This window comes from Pristiophorus japonicus, chromosome 2 (genome assembly GCF_044704955.1).
Source record: "Pristiophorus japonicus isolate sPriJap1 chromosome 2, sPriJap1.hap1, whole genome shotgun sequence".
In the NCBI taxonomy this organism is placed as follows: Eukaryota; Metazoa; Chordata; class Chondrichthyes; family Pristiophoridae; genus Pristiophorus; species Pristiophorus japonicus.
Window position 1 is genome coordinate 181,131,123 of NC_091978.1, and position 20,443 is coordinate 181,151,565.

At 45.2% G+C, this 20,443-nt stretch overlaps 1 protein-coding gene across 2 annotated transcripts in view; it reads left to right on the plus strand.

Moving 5' to 3' along the window:
- Positions 1-20,443, plus strand: part of arap2 (ArfGAP with RhoGAP domain, ankyrin repeat and PH domain 2) — a 598,549-nt gene that overhangs the window by 372,751 nt on the left and 205,355 nt on the right. For both annotated transcript variants that reach the window (XM_070870551.1, XM_070870553.1), the window contains exons 17-18: positions 11,557-11,659; positions 18,051-18,249. In XM_070870551.1, coding sequence (XP_070726652.1) covers positions 11,557-11,659; positions 18,051-18,249 — 302 coding nt within the window. The remainder of the gene's footprint in view (positions 1-11,556; positions 11,660-18,050; positions 18,250-20,443) is intronic.

The following is a 20,443-nucleotide window of genomic DNA, read 5'->3' on the forward strand; positions in this document are numbered from 1 at the left end:
CCGAAATTGGGAAATACCCGAACCTGGGCTCAAGTGTTTCCAGATTTGTGACGTCAAAGTTCGGAAAAGCCCAGAATCCAGAACGGCCTCAGTCCCGAGGGTTCCGTATTTTAGGCGCTGCACCTGTACGGTATTACAAGCAGGCTAAGAAAGCTTAGCTAAGTAGATTGAACAGCCCAATTCCATATCATATCGATGTATGAAGCACAGTCTCAGTAAGGGTTTTAGAAAATGAGAAGGACTGTAGACTTGAAGAAATAAACAGGTTAGGAAGTGAGCAGATATGTAACAAATGCAATTTACTGCAGAGAAATTTGGAAGGCAAAGAAAGGAATGAGAATATGCACTCTGGAAAAATACTGATGATGTATTGGAAGAGGGACACCTTCTGTGTCAAATACAACATTCCTTGAAAGTATGAGAAGAAGCAGTTAAGCCATAAAAAAAGGCAAAAGTATTTTCGGTTATAATGGGAACATAGATACAAAAGCAAAGCAACAAAGATAAATTTGTGCATTGTATATCTAAAGGGAATTGAAACATTCTGGTCAAATTCTCTGCTATTTCCTCTCTGACGTACTTCAGCGTAGTGTTCTTGTCATTAAAGCTCTTGGATCTCCTGATCATTCTCATCAAACCAATCCTTGTGGTTCCTGGTCGAGTGACCGAGCGCCTCTTTGCAGGCACTGGTTAGAAACATAGAAACATAGAAAATAGGTGCAGGAGTAGGCCATTCAGCCCTTCTAGCCTGCACCGCCATTCAATGAGTTCATGGCTGAACATGAAACTTTAGTACCCCCTTCCTGCTTTCTCGCCATACCCCTTGATCTCCCGAGTAGTAAGGACTTCATCTAACTCCCTTTTGAATATATTTAGTGAATTGGCCTCAACTACTTTCTGTGGTAGAGAATTCCACAGGTTCACCACTCTCTGGGTGAAGAAGTTTCTCCTCATCTCGGTCCTAAATGGCTTACCCCTTATCCTTAGACTGTGACCCCTGGTTCTGGACTTCCCCAACATTGGGAACATTCTTCCTGCATCTAACCTGTCTAAACCCGTCAGAATTTTAAACGTTTCTATGAGGTCCCCTCTCATTCTTCTGAACTCCAGTGAATACAAGCCCAGTTGATCCAGTCTTTCTTGATAGGTCAGTCCCACCATCCCGGGAATCAGTCTGGTGAATCTTCGCTGCACTCCCTCAATAGCAAGAATGTTCTTCCTCAAGTTAGGAGACCAAAACTGTACACAATACTCCAGGTGTGGCCTCACCAAGGCCCTGTACAACTGTAGCAACACCTCCCTGCCCCTGTATTCAAATCCCCTCGCTATGAAGGCCAACATGCCATTTGCTTTCTTAACCGCCTGCTGTACCTGCATGCCAACCTTCAATGACTGATGTACCATGACACCCAGGTCTCGTTGCACCTCCCCTTTTCCTAATCTGTCACCATTCAGATAATAGTCTGTCTCTCTGTTTTTACCACCAAAGTGGATAACCTCACATTTATCCACATTATACTTCATCTGCCATTCATTTGCCCACTCACCTAACCTATCCAAGTCACTCTGCAGCCTCATAGCATCCTCCTCGCAGCTCACACTGCCACCCAACTTAGTGTCATCCGCAAATTTGGAGATACTACATTTAATTCCCTCGTCTAAATCATTAATGTACAATGTAAACAGCTGGGGCCCCAGCACAGAACCTTGCGGTACCCCACTAGTCACTGCCTGCTATTCTGAAAAGTACCCATTTACTCCTACTCTTTGCTTCCTGTCTGACAACCAGTTCTCAATCCACGTCAGCACACTACCCCCAATCCCATGTGCTTTAACTTTGCACATTAATCTCTTGTGTGGGACCTTGTCGAAAGCCTTCTGAAATTCCAAATATACCACATCAACTGGTTCTCCTTTGTCCACTTTACTGGAAACATTCTCAAAAAACTCCAGAAGATTATAGAGGCCTGGAGGGCAGACCAAGCGCTGTGGGCACTCTGCGTCTCAGGGTCATCAAGGCACGCCAGGTTAGCTGTGAGGTGCTGACTGTATAGGGCTCTCTGAGCTGGGGCTTTAAGTGCCCCAGCATTGATTTTTTTGTAGCACTGCTTCTGCTGCCCCCTCCGCTTTGGGGCTATGTTGTTGTCAATGACGCATCGGATTAGGCGATGATCCATCCAGCATTCATGTCATGGCGCGGGTACAACAACATGCAGGCCGTGATCCTTACCAATGGATCCATTACAGACCCAATCCACATCCGGACCGGGGTCAAACAGGGCTGCGTCATCGCCCCAACCCTCTTCTCACTCTTCCTCGTTGCCATGCTCCACCGCACAATCGACAGGCTCCCCGCTGGAGTGGAACAAAACTACTCAACCAGTGGAAAGCTTTTCAATCTACACCGTCTCCAGGCCAGGTCCAAGATCACCCCAACCTCTGTCGTCGAGCTACGGTACGTGAACGACGCCTGCGCCTGCACACATACAGAGGCTGAACTCCAGGACATAGTCAACGTATTTACTGAGGTGTACGAAAGCATGGACCTTACACTAAACATCAGCAAGACAAAGGTCCTCCACCAGCTTGTCCTTACCGCACAGCACAGTCCCCCAGTCATCAAGATCCACGGCATGGCCCTGGACAACGTGGACCATTTCCCATATCTGGGGAGCCTCATATCAACAAGTGCGCCAGTGCAGCCTTCGGTCGCCTGAGGAAAAGAGTGTTTGAAGACCAGGCCCTCAAAACTGTCACCAAGCTCATGGTCTACAGGGCAGTAGTAATACCCACCCTCCTGTATGGCTCAGAAACATGGACCATGTACAGTAGACATCTCAAGTCGCTGGAGAAATACCACCAACGATGCCTTCGCAAGATCCTACAAATCCCCTGGGAGGACAGACGCACCAACATTAGCGTCCTCGACCAGGCCAACATCCCCAGCATAGAAGCACTGACCATACTTAATCAGCTCCACTGGGCAGGTCACATAAAAACATAGAAAATAGGTGCAGGAGTAGACCATTCGGCCCTTCGAGCCTGCACCACCATTCAAAATGATCGTGGCTGATCATGCAACTTCAGTACCCCATTCCTGCTTTCTCTCCATACCCTTTGATCCCTTTAGCCGTAAGAGCCACATCTAACTCCCATTTGAATATATCTAACGAACGGGCTTCAACAACTTTCTGTGGTAGAGAATTCCACAGGTTCACAATTCTCTCAGTGAAGAAGTTTTTCCTCATCTCGGTAATGGCTTACCCCTTATCCTTAGACTGTGGCCCCTGGTTCTGGACTTCCCCAACATCGGGAACATTCTTCCTACATCTAACCTGTCCAATCCCATCAGAATTTTATATGCCAGACATGAGACTCCCAAAGCAAGCGCTCTACTCAGAACTCCTTCATGACAAATGAGCCAAAGGTGGGCAGAGGAAATGTTACAAAGTCTCCCTGAAAAAGTGCAACATCCCCACTTAAACCTGGGAGTCCCTGGCCAAAGACTGCCCTAAGTGTAAGAAGTGCATCCGGGAGGGCGCTGAGCACCTCGAGTCTCAGCGCTGAGAAGTTAAGCGCTGGCAGTGGAAAGAGCATGCGGCAAACCAGTCCCACCCACCCTTTCCCTCAATGCCTATCTTTCCCACCTGTGACAGGGACTGTGATTCTCGTATTGGACTGTTCAGCCATCTAAGCACTCATTTTAAGAGTGGAAACAAGTCTCCCTCGATTCTGAGGGATTGCCTATGATTGATTGATTGAATGTTTTCGAATGTTTTTTGCAATTTTTCCCCCCCTCCCAAGTGCTTCTGGCCCCGGACTAAAGTTGACGAAACTCTCGTTTTGCACCGCGAATGCTTGTGCAATGCCCCCCTTACCGATACGCAACTGGCGCAGATGTAAAGACCGAGAGTTCGGCCTAAAAACACAGCGAAAATGGTAAGTCTCACATATCGCTACCGTTTTCGCCAAAAAACCCCGAAAGCCGAAAATCCTGCCCCTTTTCTTTCAGGTGACGTGCTTGACTATTCAAGTAGAAGTAAAGTAGCCCAGGGAATTACTCAAAGAAGAGAATGGCATGCTACTTGCCTTCCAGCCAATCAATCAGCACTGCCAAAAACAGATTACACGGTCATTAATCTAATTTGTTGTTTTTGGAATTGTTTGCACAAATTGGCTGCCATGTTTACCCACATAACGGGGACTACACTACAGAACGTAGTTCAGTCGATGTGAAGTGCTTTGGGACATCCTGAGAGATATGATAAGCTACTATATAAATAAAAGTTCATTCATTTGTCCTTTCTTATTCATCAAACCTTCAGTACTATTTGTCAGTAATTATTCAGCTCCCTTAAACAAAAGTTAATCGATCATCAGTTAAATAGGGTCTGTTGTGCATATTATCTACTCTGGAGTGAATAAGCTTCTTATAACTTTTGCTCTCATTTTTGATTCTAATAATTTGGGGCCTGATGTCTCGCCTTCATTGTCCTGTCTCCAATGAAAATAAATGCAATTCTGTATTCGAGTCCAAACTCCAAAATTGTTTTTGATGCTCTTGACTTGGTTTTCTTGAATGCATCAGTCAGAATGGCCAGTCTTGCATACACTGTTCCAATCATTGACCTTAGCCATGAATTATACAGGGATACAATAATCTTGTTTCAAGGTTATAATCAATTGCTCTCTGAATGCATCCTGGTACTCAATAAACCTTGTTAATAACAGCTTCACATTGATTCAGAATTTTTAGTGAATGTTCAATGTTGCATTACATCCTTTTTCTTTTCCTGACTTTGCTAATGGATGCTCAATTGTTTTTGTTGATTACTGAAACATAAACTGAAAATGCTGTCACAGTAGGTCAGTTAGCATCAGCAGAGAGAAAAGATGGGTTGACCCTTACTCAGAACTGAAAACAGAAAAGTAAGTGAGCTTTTTAATGATAAAGGGTTGGGAGAAAAAGAGAGGAGAGGAAAAATCAACAAATGCTCCAATCACGGGAAAGAAGTGAACGGATTGAATGATCTGTGAACTGCTTAATAATAAAAAAAACTGTAAAAGTGTAAATGTTAAAGATCACCTTAATAAGGCACTGTAAAGAGATTGAACGCCTAAACAGTTAAGACAATGTAAAATCATGGAAGAAGCCCACACAAGCATAGAGGGCTGAGGGACTGAAATGCAGGTGCAGGAGGTCTGACATGAAAACAAAGTGGTGGGAAAGGAGAAAGTTCCAAATATGAAAAAGTAGACCAGCACCCATCCTCAGCCCTCCTTCCCCCAGCAGAACACTTTGGACCCAGGTTCTGCAGGGCTATTTACAGCAATGTTACATCCCTGCACTTGCAGATCATCAATATTGCTGACCCGACCATCATTTGCAGGGTCAGCTCATTTAAATATCTACTGGCAGTTCAGTAACAAAAGACCTATGCAAAATGAGAATAATGCACTGGTGGGGAAGAGATTTGGATGTTAGAGTGCAGCCTTCTAAAAAGCCGAGAACAGCTGATTGCAACAGTAAGCTTTGGAAAGCAGCAGGTCAGTGGGAAAATGTATGGCTCAGTATGCTGACTGTCGGGTAGTTATTCTGAATGGATTGTGTGGTTTTGTGCCACATTTAATGAACGTCTGCCACTGGAGAATGTGGCAGAATCACCAAAAGAAGGAAGCAGGCCCATTGCAAGCAGGCTAAAAGAAAACACACAATATCCATGAGGCCAACCAACATGCCCTCCTGGATGAGCTAGGGCAAAGGACAAAAAGACCAGACATGCGAGGAAACCACAGAAAAATGTGTTGTGTGCATTGTGGAGGGAGTTACCAGTGGCACTGAATGTCAGTTCTCTCACCCCCAGAAATGCAGGTCATGGAAAAAGTTTGATAACATGGCAAGGTAATACCCTTGCTGCTCTCCCATTTCTTTCTTGGGCAGCAGAACATAGAATCAAGCTGCTTGGCCCAACCAGTCCATGCTGGTGATTGTGATCCACATGAGCAGTAGGAGCAGACCTAATCCTACGTGCCTGCCCTGTCCCTATATCTAGAATCTTAGGGCCCAAATTTCCCCATGAGTTGTGTTATGTACTGTCCATGTACATTAAATGTATATTTACAATGGTGCGCCAGAAGGGGCACTGTGTTGGGAGACCCGAAAGCACCTGCGAGACAGAGTATAAAAGGCTGCCCATCACACTCTGGAGTTACACAATAAAGGACCAAGGTCACAGCAGTTACTACAACACCAGACTGTGTGGAGTCAGTGATTTGAGTGCTACATACATCACAAGTTGCACAATTTTTTTTGGTGTGACTTGATTTTTCTGGTGTAACTATTTAGTTGCAAATATGGCCATTTAATTTGCACCAGTGTAAGTGAGTTAGTAAGGTTTTTTGTTAGGTCAGTTTTTTTTTCAAAAGGGGGCGGTCCCAGCCACTTACACCATTTATGCCAATTTGACCAGAAAAAACTTGTACTAAACTAACTTAGGGCAGTGTATGTGTCCACTTTTGTCCATACAGAAAGACCTTACTTACAGTTAAGGAATCGGCGCAAGTAATTACATTTAAAGCACCACAAAGCACAAAAATTAATAAGCAATTAATTAGGGGGGGAGGGGAGGGGGGATGGGGGGAGAGAGAGGAGGAGAGGAGGGGAGAGGACGGGGGGAGAGGAGTGGGGGGGGTCGAGGAGAGGGGGGAGAGGAGGGAAGAGGGGCGTGGGGGAGAGGAGATGGGTGGGGGGAGAGGTGAGGAGAGGAGAGGGGGGAGAAGGGGGGGGAGAGGAGGGGGGATGTGGAATTCGATAGCGGTTAAAAACCTGCGGGCCGGTATTCACGGCCGCCAAAAATGGTAGGCTGGCAGGACCGGTAAATTGCCGCTGGTGGCTAATTAACATTAGCCCAGCACGAAAGTTACAGTGCAATGCCGTACTGGTGGCATTAACCCCGGAAGCAGGCACAATGTAGCGTGGATGTAGCATTATTACAGCAAGAAGAACCTCCTGTTAAAGCGAAGCTGTCATTGCAGAAAGCAGTTCGGTCTCTTACAAGGGACCTATCCTCCGAAATGAAAGAAATAAAAATCATGTAACAACAGGCAATTTTTAGCATTTAAAGCTCAACTGACTTCTGAAAAAAATTAACATTTAAAAGAATTCCCAAATGGGAGTCTTCAGCTCTTAAAGCTGAACTCCAGACCACACTAGCCTCATACACGCTTCACACTAACACGAATGGCTCAGCATGCCAGGGAAGGGGCACCCAGAGTCTCGCACGCAGCACTGCAGCTTTGTGCAGGGAGTCCTCTCCCAACAGGAGCCAGGAGACCCTCCAGAAAGAAGGATGTGGGACTACGTCATGAGGCCATCACTGCCAGCAGGGTCGCCCCACCACCTGGCTCCAATGCCCAAAGAAGCTTCATGACCTCAGACCACTGGTCAAGGTCAGTGAATGCATCTTCAAAAGACATCACCTACCAACTGCATCACTAGCCTCATACTCTGCTCAATGCACAACTCCACACCACCCCCATTACTCACCTACCAACAATCTGTACCAAACACAAGGCACACCTCCCATTCCTAGCCTCACCTCACCCCCTTGGAGGAGGCGGTGCTGGCTATTCTTGGCAGGGGCCTGGCTGAGCCTTTGGCCAGCAGCGGGGCTGAAAGGATACAAGATGCTGGTATCCTTGTATATTATCCTCCTCCTGGCATGCACCTCTTGCTTTCCCCACCCTCCCACAAATCCATTCTTGTGCCTTCCTCATTTCACACCAAAGAAATCCAGCCTGCCCAGCCAGTGGTTGATAAAGAAGAGGGAGAGGAGACTGAAGAAGAGAAGATTGATTTGACACTCCCAGCCACCAGCTCCTCAAGGTCAATGAGCAACACCATTTGCAGTGTCACTCACTGAAACTCAGCAGCCTTCTACTAGCCAATGCTGTAGCCATTGGTGAAGCACTGCATGACATTAGTAGGATAGGCAAAGGCACACACAAGACAGTAACTAAGGGAATGCATAAGGGTGATGAGTTGATTTCATGATGTCATATTGGATGGATAGATGTATAAAGTTGGATTGGAAAGTTTCCTTTGTGGTGACTTTCATTTCAGCATTGCAGCCAAGAGAACACTGCGGTGGTCAATAACAGAGGGAAGGGAAGGTGTGGGATAAATGTTGAAAGCAATTTTTGGGTTGTGGTCACTGGTACCGCAGGTGCATGATTCCATTCTGGATATTCTGGCCAGAAAGGAGCTGTCTGGGTTGCATCCTTCCTTCTGCTTCCTCCTCTTCTGTTTCTTCCTCGTCTGACTCTTCCTCTTCTGCCTCTTCCTCTTCCCTCTGCGAGGGGATGTATAAATCTGAAAATTAGCATAAAATGCTGAAAATATTCAGCAGGTTAAGCACATTTTGATCTGAGACGTGAACTCTGTTTCTCTTTCCACGGATGTTGTCTGACCTCCTGAGTATTTCCAGCATTTTCTGTCTTCTCAGAGGCCTTCCTTTACTGTCTGAGGCCTTGCAAGTGTCCAGCAGCATTCCCTGCACATTTAAAAAAAAAACATTTAACTTGTATTGCACCAAGACACTACATCAATAAAATAAAATTGCAGTCCAAAAGCTTAAATACAAACTTGCCTGAAAGATATGTGCGTTCCTTTAAGAACTGCTGACATTGTTTTTCAGTCTGCTGATTACTCACTTTTCAGAGCAAGCTTTGGATTCGGCACCAAATTCAGTGCTGAGGTCGAAGTTCACAGAGCATGACGTTAAGTTGGTGTTGTGTCACTCTTCCTTTACATTTCCAGGACTAGCGCTGCCCCCCTCATGAAAATGGTGGCCACCAAGTTCTGTAACAGAGAAGGGTGCTAGAATGACGGCTGCCATTTTTTGCCACGTTTCCAGCGCAAACGGGTGGTGCTAAAGTAGGGAATTTCTAAGTCAAAGTTTCTTCTGTTCTCTGTCCTAAATCTCATGTATTTACTCTTATTTGTCTATCCCTTTTCCTTAGATCCCTCAACCATCGCAAATGATCTGTTTCTTTCTACCCTGAACCATCCCTTCTTAAATACCTTGATAAAATTATCTGCTCATCTCCTCTGTTCTAATGAAAACAGCTCCAATTTTTCAAGTTTTTCTTTGTATTTGTATTTCCTCACACCAAGCAGCATATTCTTGAATCTATTATCTTAACATTATTGGCATAGTGTGGAGGACAAAACAGTAATCTAACTGTGGTCTAACTAAGGCTTTATATAGATGCATCATTCCACCTCAACTTTGATATTCTACAGCTCTTGCCATAAAACCCATAATTCCATTCGCATTTTTCCAATTAAGGTGCTGCCTTTTCAAGTGAACCTGAATCCCCAAATCCCTCGGCTCTTTCACCTCATCCAGCTCTTCCCCGTTCAAAGTATAATAACTACTGTTCTTCAATGACAATGTACCACCTCATGTTTAATGAAGGTGAAATACATCTGCCACTTTTTTCTTGCCCATTCCATCACTTGTAACTATCCTCAAACTGTTTTTATTTGTCCTCCGAATGATTTAGTATTCCTATTATTTTAGTATCATCTGCAATTTTGGACACTACTCCCTTAAGTCCTATATCCAACCATTGATGTCACTCTCTGATTCGAATTTCCACTCTAGCCAAATTCCTATTATGGAAGTACTGTTCTTCACCCTGTGGTGTGCTCTCCTTTCCTCCATCCTCTTATGCTGCTGCTCCTCTATTATTGTTGAAAACAAAGGAGCACCCATTGGAATCCTATGCCTGGTCCTCCGAACATCCCACTGTAAATGGGGGCAAAAATATCCCAGTGGTCTCAGTCCTGCAGGCAATCAGTGATAAGTCAAGTGCTGCCTTTCTCAGCTCCCGTAATCAGTTGTCAACGTTCCTGCATCTTTCAGGCTCAGCTGCTACTGACAACAGGTACACCTTATTTATCTCGTTCGAAGTTACCCCAAACACATTGTGAGCCTGACTTGAGATTTTGCCATGCCAACTCCAGTGACCCTGATTTTAACATATGTTAATGAGCTCTATGAGGTCTCAGTGGGTGGATTGGAGAAGCCCAAACAATCACTGAGAACTTGCTGCATTGATTCTGGAGTCAAAAAAACAACTGCAATAGCTACCATCTCAATTTGCAAGCCTAAACATTGGCTTGTAGGAACGCTGCACCAGAGAAATGCTGAAATCAGCAAAGGATTTTATGACCTTTGAATATGAGTACCATCTACATCCCTTATGGTGGCCATCTGGCTATGTACCTTGATACCCTGAGTAAATGTAATGCTATCATGAGAAATATCCTTTCCTTTCTGGTTCAATATTTAAGTACTCCTACAATGATCATATGAAACTTTTTAGTGCAGTCTATTATTTTCTAGTGTTTGGTGCTGACATGCATTTGCTTCATTGAATATGGCAGTATTGTATATAGAGAAAATGCAGTTTGGTGATGGTGTAACAGATGTCAACTCAGATGTAACTATAGAATGTTTAATTAATTTATTTTCCATATGTTTATGCCGCATCAGTGGTATGCCGATTGGAATGAGGCTGTTCAAGTTCATTCCAGACTGGTTCCACATCAGGGGGCCGAAATTGCCCCCCTCTTGAAGGCCCATTACCATCTCTAACAGGTGGTATTGGGGCGGTAAGGCCTTTCCGTCTAGGGGCAGGCAGATGGTCCAACCTATCTGAAATTGCCCCCGAACTGGGGGTGGCAGAAATGGACTCAATTTCCGCCCCGAGAGGGAAATTACCTCCTGGGAGCGGAGCCGCAGCCAATCAGTGCCCCCGACACCTTTTACCGGCGGGAAGCTGCCAGTGACTGGGCGGTGCGTCCACCCTTAAAGGGGAGGGCGCACTGCCACGGCCACCATTTTATTTTAATTGTCGGCCGACTCTGCAATTGACCAGACAATGGCAGCCACTGGTTCGGCTAGGCTGCCAATAGGCAGCCTGGCACATCCTCTTGGGTGCCGGGTGGCCCTTTGTGTGCCACTAAAGTGATTGCAGAGTTTGCAGTGGCCCTCCCCTTTAAATGAAGGGGAGGGATGTTGATACGCGTTAGCGCGGCATTGATGACACCGCCTTCCGCAGCCGCCCAAACACCGCTCCTATCATTTTTTTTTAAAGAGGGCAATTTCGATCGATTCTCAATCCCATCGATTCTGGCGGAGAATCACCACTTAATTCAATTTATCTGCCCCAAATGGGGCGGAGGGCAATTTCGGCCTCCAAGTTACTTAACGCCTAAACTTTGCTGCATAAAATGTTGAAATTTGGGTTTATTATCAGAGGCTTTGAAAAAAGAGATTAGTAGTTTATCCAAAGTTCATTCGGTGCAGAATCTAAGTCAATGTATGTGATCATCTGATAAATACTTTGTTCAGTCCACTTGAAATCCAGTGCGTGAGAATATTAGCATGCTTGCTTTCGGCTTGAAGCAATAGGTTTGTGAAGTAGCCTCCGATGCCTTATTATTACAAGATTCTAATGCTGTTCTTTCTTTCTTGTTTGCTTCAGGGTGAGCTATACCTTTGAGATGTATTTGCTGTCAGAACGAGTCTTCTCCTTTGGAACTGATAATGTCGAAATTCTAAAAGACTGGACCCGGGCAATATCTAAGGTAAAAAAAATAATTTTGAAATATATTTTATATATTGAAGATGCCCAAGGCTTTTTAGATATCATGAGAATTGACTTTGTTTGCTCCATAGTCCTGTGCTTTTGCATGTTATTACCATTTATAAATGTTCAATATGATTCAGGCTCTGTCAATCCTTTTAAAATGGCTAAATAAAATATTCTGATATATATATATAATAAAAATATAATAGCATTTACAGATTTAGGAGAGTCTTATTTAAAATTAAATTGAATTGAGCCTATGACCGTAATGTCATAATCCATGCAATAAAGTTTATTAACTAGATTGAAGTTAAAATGTGTGACACCTACCTTTTCAAACTGGATTTTATTTGTAGCACAGGAATGTAACAGAAAGAGCACTATGTCACAATTCAGAAACCACAAACCTTGAGCCCCAAGGCTGCCTTACATTTCAATCTGCTGCCTCAGTTGTGATAGGGGTACATCAGTTACCATCTAAATTGCCACCTGGGGCACTGTTAGATGATGGAATTTGCTTAGAAGGTAGGCTCCGAAAGAAAACTGGGGAGAATAGTGAATGTTTTTTTACATAGAGATTACGGGCTCGATCAGCACTGCTGGAAAACTTGTACTGCCCCTACCTTTTTGGGGCCATTAACGCCACAAAAGTTTTGTGGCTGGGCCACCCCATATTCAGCTCCAAAAGTGAAAAAATGGGTTCCAACGCCAATGAACCCTTCCAAAGTGGATTTTTCAGTGGTGTGGCTGTCTTAATTTGAGCGTTATCATCACTGAGAAATTCAGCATGCAGGTAAGGGTTTCTAATGAGCTAGCTGCTCAAAAGGCCAGGGTTTGCAGTAAGGCCCTGAGGGGGGAAGGAGTTTGGAAGGATGGCTGGTGTAAGAGGTGCAAGGAGAGCCAACAGGTTCACTGATATGGAGCTGGAGACACTGATGGACGGTGTGGAGGACAGGACAGAAGAAGAATACTGTTTCCTGACGTGGGGAGACCTGGCAGACAGGCAGTACATAATGCATGGAGGGAGATTGCAGGCGAGGTATCAGGCACCTCCATATATGTGAGGATGCACCCTCCCAGGAGGATGCTGGCCAGTCTGCACCCGGCCCTTCCAGGGTGGCAGTGGGTCGATGCCTCCTTGCTCTGGGGCGATGGGGATCATCCTCCTCCTCCTGCACCTCCTTCTCCTGCGCCGCCGCCTCCTCCTCAAGTGGTACTGCTGGCTCGATCTCCAGCGGCTGTCCCCTCATGATGATCAGGTTGTGCAGCGTGCAGCAGACCACGACGATGATGGAGACCTGTTGAGAAGAGTACTGCAAGGTGCCACCAGAGCTGTCCAGGCACCGGAATCTCTGCTTAAGGATGTCGATGCACTGCTCGATGATGCACCTGGTGGCACAATGAGCGTCATCGAATGCATGCTCTGGCGCTGTCCTGGGGTTCCGCAGTGGAGTGAGCAGCCAAATGGACAGGGGATATCCCTTGTCCCCAAGCAGCCAACCGCAATCCTGATTCGGGCCGATGAAGACGGTGGGCACACTGGTTTGGCGCAGAATGAACGAATCATGGCTGCTGCCTCCCTTGCCTTCTGCCTCTCTGCACGGTGCTGGCGGCGACGTCTTCTCCTGCGTGCACCCTGCTTCTGAGCAGGTGTGCCAGGTATCGCCCTCCCAACACTCCTCCCATCCTCAGGGTGAATGAACCATACCAAGCAAGTCTCTGCAGGGCACAGGCCTCCACTAAAGAAACAGAGAAACATAGAAAATAGGTGCAGGAGTAGGCCATTCGGCCCTTCGAGCCTGCACCACCATTTAATATGATCATGGCTGATCATGCAACTTCAGTATCTCATTCCTGCTTTCTCTCCATACCCCTTGATCTCTTTAGCTGTAAGGGCCACATCTAACTCCCTTTTGAATATATCTAACGAACTGGCCTCAACAACTTTCTGTGGTAGAGAATTCCACAGGTTCACAATTCTCTGAGTGAAGAAGTTTCTCCTCATCTCGGTCCTAAATGGCTTACCCCTTATCCTTAGACTGTGATCCTGATTCTGGACTTCCCCAACATCGGGAACATTCTTCCTGCATCTAACCTGTCCAACCCCGTCAGAATTTTATATGTTTCTATGAGATCCCCTCTCATTCTTCTAAATTCCAGTGAATGTAAGGCTAGTCAATCCAGTCTTTCTTCAGATGTCAGTCCTGCCATCCCAGGAATCAGTCTGGTGAACCTTGGCTGCACTCCCTCAATAGCAAGAATGTCCTTTCTCAGATTAGGAGACAAAAACTGTACACATAGATACATAGGCCCCAAGTTTCCACACGCAGCAAAACAGGCGCCCCTCCGAGCTGGGCGCCAGTTTTTCGCGCTGAAAACGGTGCCTGAAAAAAAACGCGCTATTCTTGAGCGCTTTGCAGTTCGATGTCAGCTTGGCGCGGCGCCCAGGGGGCGGAGCCTACCACTCGCGCCGATTTTGTAAGTAGGAGGAGGCGGGTACCATTTAAATGAGTTTTTTTTGTGCCGGCAACCCTGCACGTGCGCGTTGGAGCGTTCGCACACGCGCAGTGTGAAGGAAACATTGGCACTCGGCCATTTTTGTAGTTCTTTATAGCTGTTCAATTTTTAACATTTTTTAATAAAACCAAATTGCCCTTCCATGATCAGCACTGAGGCTTCTTGCAGCAGTGATAAGGCTGCAGGAAGCCTCAGAAGTTGAGGCAGCCGTTTCCCGACGGGCCCGACCGATGGCAGGGGGGCCTTCCCCCCCCACCTCCGCCGTCGGGAATGGCTGCCTCAACTTCTGAGGCTTCCTGTAGCCTTCTCACTGCCTCCCCCCCGCTGCCTCGCCCCTCCCTGCCATCGGGAATGGCTGCCTCCTCCCTGCCTCCCCCCCGCTGCTGTCAGTCAGGCCGTTACTGCCTCCCTCCCCCTGCCGTCGGGAACGGCTGCTGCCGTCGATCGGGCCCTTACTGCTCCCTCCCCCTGCCGTCGGGAACGGCTGCTGCCGTCGGTCGGGCCCTTACTGCTCCCTCCCCCTGCCGTCGGGAACGGCTGCTGCTGTCGGTCGGGCCCTTACTGCCTCCCTCCCCCTGCCGTCGGGAACGGCTGCTGCCGTCGATCGGGCCCTTACTGCCTTCCCTCCCCCTGCCGTCGGGAACGGCTGCTGCCGTCGGTCGGGCCCTTACTGCCTTCCCTCCCCCTGCCGTCGGGAACGGCTGCCTCAACTTGTGAGGCTTCCTGCAGCCTTCTCCCTGCCTGAAGCACTTTCACACAGGTAGGAACATGGTTTATTTAATCTTTTCTTTGTTTATAAATTTATATTCAGGTTGGAATTATTTGTATAATATTTGTATAAGTATAACTAAGGATTTATTGTAGAATGTAATGACTTCCCTCCCCCCCCCCACCTCGTTCTGGACGCCTAATTTGTAACCTGTGCCTGATTTTTTAATGTGTAGACAATGTTTTTTCAGGCCTACAAAAATCTTCACTTGCTCCATTCTAAGTTAGTTTGGAGTACGTTTTCACTGCGGAAACTTTCAAATCAGGCGTCAGTGGCCGGACATGCCCCCTTTTGAAAAAAAAATTCTGTTCAAAAGTGAAACTGTTCTAACTGACTAGAACTGCAGAAAACTTCAATGTGGAGAATTGCGATGTCTAAGATACTCCGTTCTCCACCAGTTGCTCCTAAAAATCAGGAGCAAGTCATGTGGAAACTTGGGGCCATTGAAACAAGGTGCAGGAGCAGGCCATTCGGCCCTTCGAGCCTGCACCGCCATTCAATAAGATCATGGCTGATCATTCAACCTCAGTACCACTTTCCTGCTTTCTCCCCATATCCCTTGTCACCTTTGGCCGTAAGGGCTACATCTAACTCCCTTTTGAATATATGTAACGAATTGGCCTCAACAAGTTTCTGTGGTAAAGAATTCCACAGGTTAACCACTCTCTGAGTGAAGAAGTTTCTCCTCAAGTCGGTCCTAAATGGCTTACTCCTTATTCTTAGACTGCGATCCTGGTTCTGGACTTCCCCAACATCGGGAACATTCTTCCTGCATCTAACCTGTCCAACCCCGTCAGAAATTTATATGTTTCTATGAGATCCCCTCTCATCTAAACTCCAGTGGATACAAACCCAGTTGATCCAGTCTCTCCTTATATGTTAGTCCTGCCATCCCAGGAATCAATCTGGTGACCCTTCGCTGTACTCCCTCAATAGCAAGAACGTCCTTCCTCAGATTAGGGGACCAAAACTGAACACAATATTCCAGGTGTGGCCTCACCAAGGCTCTGTACAACTGCAGTAAGACCTCCCTGCTCCTGTACTCAAATCTTCTAGCTATGAAGGCCAACATGCCATTTGCCTTCTTCACCGCCTACTGTACCTGCTTGCCAAACTTCAATAACTGATGTACCATGACACCCAGGTCTCGTTGCACCTCACCTTTTCCTAATCTGTCACCATTCAGATAATATTCTGTCTTCCTGTTTTTTGACACCAAAGTGGATAACCTCACATTTATCCACATTATACTGCATCTGCCATGAAAGTTGTACAAAAGTATGTGTAAACCTCTGAGCAACACTCAGCAGCTTGAATGGAGCCAAAACAATTAATAAAACTAAATGAAAAAATAAATACAGGGGATACTGGAATCTGAAATAAAAACACTAAAATTAATAAAAAATGATTTCCCGAACAAAGGGCCCCGATCGAGGCAACACTCCAGCGGTGTCATGTTCGAGCACCGCGTCAAATACCTCACGGGGGCACTGCTGGGAAAAATCCTAACTTTTTGCAGCTGAAAATCCCTGTCCTTGCCGCTTTTCAGTGGTCCCAATGCTGCAGAGCTCACCATTGGAAAGTTACCTTTACAGTGGCTTCACCCCGCTGTTTCCGGCGGAAGTAAGCACCATTCAAACCTCCCCCCCAAGCTGAATATGGCTCGGGGAGGGAAAATCATCTGAGTGCGGCGGCCGCCCAAACCCCACAGTAGCCGTCCCTTTGGGATGGTGAATTCCGGCCCCCACATCTTGCACCGAATCAATGATTCAGTAGCATGTTTTACTAGCTGTGCTAATTTAAACATCTAATGCCTGGCAATTAATTTTTGCCATATTAGTGGGCAAAAACATTGCATCTGTATGACAGTCCTCTGTCCAATATAATACACGTATCAGTGCCTGCATTAAAATGGGGAACACAGGAATGTCACATAACCACATTCGGGGCCAGATTTTCGACTTTCGGGTTTTTTCAGCAAAAACGGTGGCAATACATGAAACTTACCATTTTCGCTGCACTACCATTTTTAGGCCAAACTTTTCAGATTTAACGTTTGGTAAGGGGGGGGGGGCGTTGCACGAGGATTCGTGGCGCAAAAACGCGAGTTTCGCCAAATTTAGTTCAGGACCGGGAGCGCTGTGAGAGAGGTCTTGGGGGGGTGGGGGGGGGGGGGAAAGAATTCCACAAAAACATTTAAAAAACATTTACAAGACACTTATCTATCAAATCGCTGGAAAAAAATGTAAAAATAAAGGCTTTATCTTACCTTTTTTGCAGGTTTTCATACTTACTGCCACTGGCAGTGCTGCACCGACAGCTTTGACCCTGTCAGTATTCTAGGCGTGGCGTACGGGTCGGGAGAGTGACAAAAGTCCAATGGTAACGCAATCCACGGCATTGCATATTGGCGCACCTCTTCCCGGCGGTAGTCCCATCGTCATCGCAAGCAACGAGCCGAGGTTTGCGACAGGGTTTCTGCTGTGGAGGGTCATTTCGCGGCGAAAACCCAGTTGCAAATTTCTCAAAAATCTGGCCCTTCAAGTATTTGTCTGGTGATATTGTCGACAGTACTTTTCGGGCTTAAATTGAAAATGTTCTGATAGTATTAAGCAGTTTAAGTGTATTATGTGAGACCCATAATAGCACAACTGGTACCCAACACACATGTTTGCACAGCCGGTTGTGACCAAAAAAGAAACGTGCCATGCTTCACTGATAGCAGCAAGGAAGATAAGTATTTTTTTTAACCAGGTGTTCGAGGTTGGAAGCCTCAGTGAATCCGATATCCACTCAGCAGAAGCAATGCCATTGAAAAGAACATATACATATAGAAAAATCAAGATAATTTTTCATACAAAACTATACAGAATGCAATTTTGATTATGGGACAGCCACTATTACTGTTAAAATGCACATTTTGTCTTTTGCTTCCAACATATGAAAAGTTCATCCTGTAAATGTGTGAGGCCAGTCAGCTAAATTAGAAGTGCGGGGTAAATAGTGTGTGATCGTCTAAGATTAACATTTCAGATTTTTTTTGCAGAAATGCTACTGTTGTCCTCCACAGTTCTAAAGTTCCTGATTGACTTGTGTTTTATAGTGTTTTGTTCCTGCAGTAGTAGAAGTCCTGTCTAAGAGAGATTATGAATTGATTGGTCGGCTCTACTACAAGGATGTGCATCATCTAGAACACTGGAGAGCAGGCTGGTTTGCATTAGAGAAATCGCGACTCTGCTTCTGTCCTGAGCAGGACATGGCTGAAGAGGATTCAGTCCATTTAAAGAGGCTGCAAGAACTTAGTAAGACTTTGATATGTTGCATTCACTAGAATCATAGAATGATACAGCACAGAAGGAGGCCGTTCAGCCCATCATGTCTGTATCGACTCTTTGGTAGAAATCTCCAATTAGTCCCACTGCCCTGCTCTTTCCCCAGAGCATTGCAAATCTTTCCATTTCAAATATACATATAATTCTCTTTTGAATGTTACTATTGAACTGCCTTCCACCTTCTTTTCAGGCAGTGCCTTCCAAAAAATAACAATTTGCTGCGTAAAAAAAAAAATCTTCTCATTTCCCCTTGGTTCTTTTGACAATTATCTTAAACCTGTGTCCTCTAGTTACCGACCCTTCTGCCAGTGGAAACAATTTCTCCTTATTTTTCTATTAAAATCCTATTTCTCTATATTATAATTTTGAACACCTCTAACAAATCTCCCCTTAACCTTCTCTGCTCTAAGGAGAACAATCCCAGCTTCTCCAGTCTCTCCACATGACTGAATTCTCTCACGAGTTTGCTTTCAGGTTATTAAAATGTTGCTTCTTTTTCATTTTTTTAAATGTACACTGTAATTTTCCACCTCTCAAACTCTCCCAGTGAGCAAAGTTATCCTAAAAATATTAAATGATTCCTAAATATATCTATTCATACTTTGGGGAGCAGAACATTTTAGGATTTATTTTTATAGTGCTATAAATCATCATGTCATAACAGTGCACAATCGAGGTCCAGAATGAACATCTACTTTGTTTAAAATCAAAGTATAGATCAGCCCATTCTGAGTTTCTCTAGTAATATTTATGCTCTTATAATCTACTATGCTTCAGTTTTAGTTTGGAAATTTATAGCTTTTAAACTTTAAAATCAACATTTAAAAAAATGTGTTAATTATGATAAAAATTAAGAGAATTTGGGTTCATTTGAAAAAGAGATCCTGAATTGTTAATGCATATTGTGGCTGACCTTGAGCTGCTTGGTGAATGTATAATAGCTAGACGAAAGGTAGACCGAACTATCGTGCTCATTTGACATTTGGTAAGCATGAATGTTACTTATCTTAATACTAAATGATTTCTAAATATGAATAACTGTAACTTTTCCATTTGTTCTTATGCTAGACTTTGGTATTGTTTTAATAAGAAGGATAGAACTTGCAACTTTATAATGACACCTTTCACTTCCTAAGGATGCCCAAAGTAGTTTGCAGCCGATTAATTAATTTTAAAATCCAGTCAGTATTGTTTAGTGGGCAAACATGGCAGACAATTTGCACACAAGATCCCACAAATTACAATAAGTTAATGACCAGTTTATCTGTTTTTGTGATGTTAGTTGAGGGATAAGTGTATTGAACTGTCAGTTTAGATTGTGTGCTACAATGCATGGAATAGCCCTTGAACCCACAAACTTCTGAGGCAAGGGTAATACCACTAAGACAAACTGACACTGATTGGCTATATTCTAAGTAAGTGACTATAACCACCCTTTCACTCATAGATTTCTGTTATCACTGTAGCAAAGTCACATTTTACCCCAGTGCTTATTCTTGGTCTCAGGACAATACATACCAGTTAAGCCATCCGCATGCGGTTCACTTGGCTAATATTTGCCAGGGTCCACCCTCTACAATGTCACAGACATAACACTCATTGGGGGCGAAATTTGGCTGGATGGGCGCTACATGGGCCCTAAAGGGGTTGCAGCCGAGTGTCGACATTCACACACTCGGCAAATTTAGTGTGCTGGAACCGCCGGCACTGAGGAGTGTTGCCCGGGAGCGTCGCACCAATGTGCAACACCCCCGGTATTGACACGGAAGCAAAATTAGGTTTGCGTGGCTCCTGTAGCGCCCCGTAGTGACACCACCAGAGAAAGCTGGCATGCAGAGCTGTCCCGGGGCGCTAAGGGAAGGAATGACTGCATGAGGTAAGTATGATTGCGAGTTATTTTGCGATTTAACTTTATTTGGGCTGAGTAATGTTTTTGTGTTTTTTGTTCCGATTTCTCTTTTTGCAGGGAGACCTCTCTTAGGTCACTATGAAGCCGGCTCTTTAACATGGGATATTCAGTTGCACCCCCAGCCTAGCACCCTTAGGGAAATGTGGAATGCTTTCCTTAGCGCTCCACGCCTTCTCAGGGCACAAAAACTGAATTTTCCTGTTCCCATCACTAAAATTTTTCCGCCCCTAAATTTAAGGTCTGCCCTACATTAGC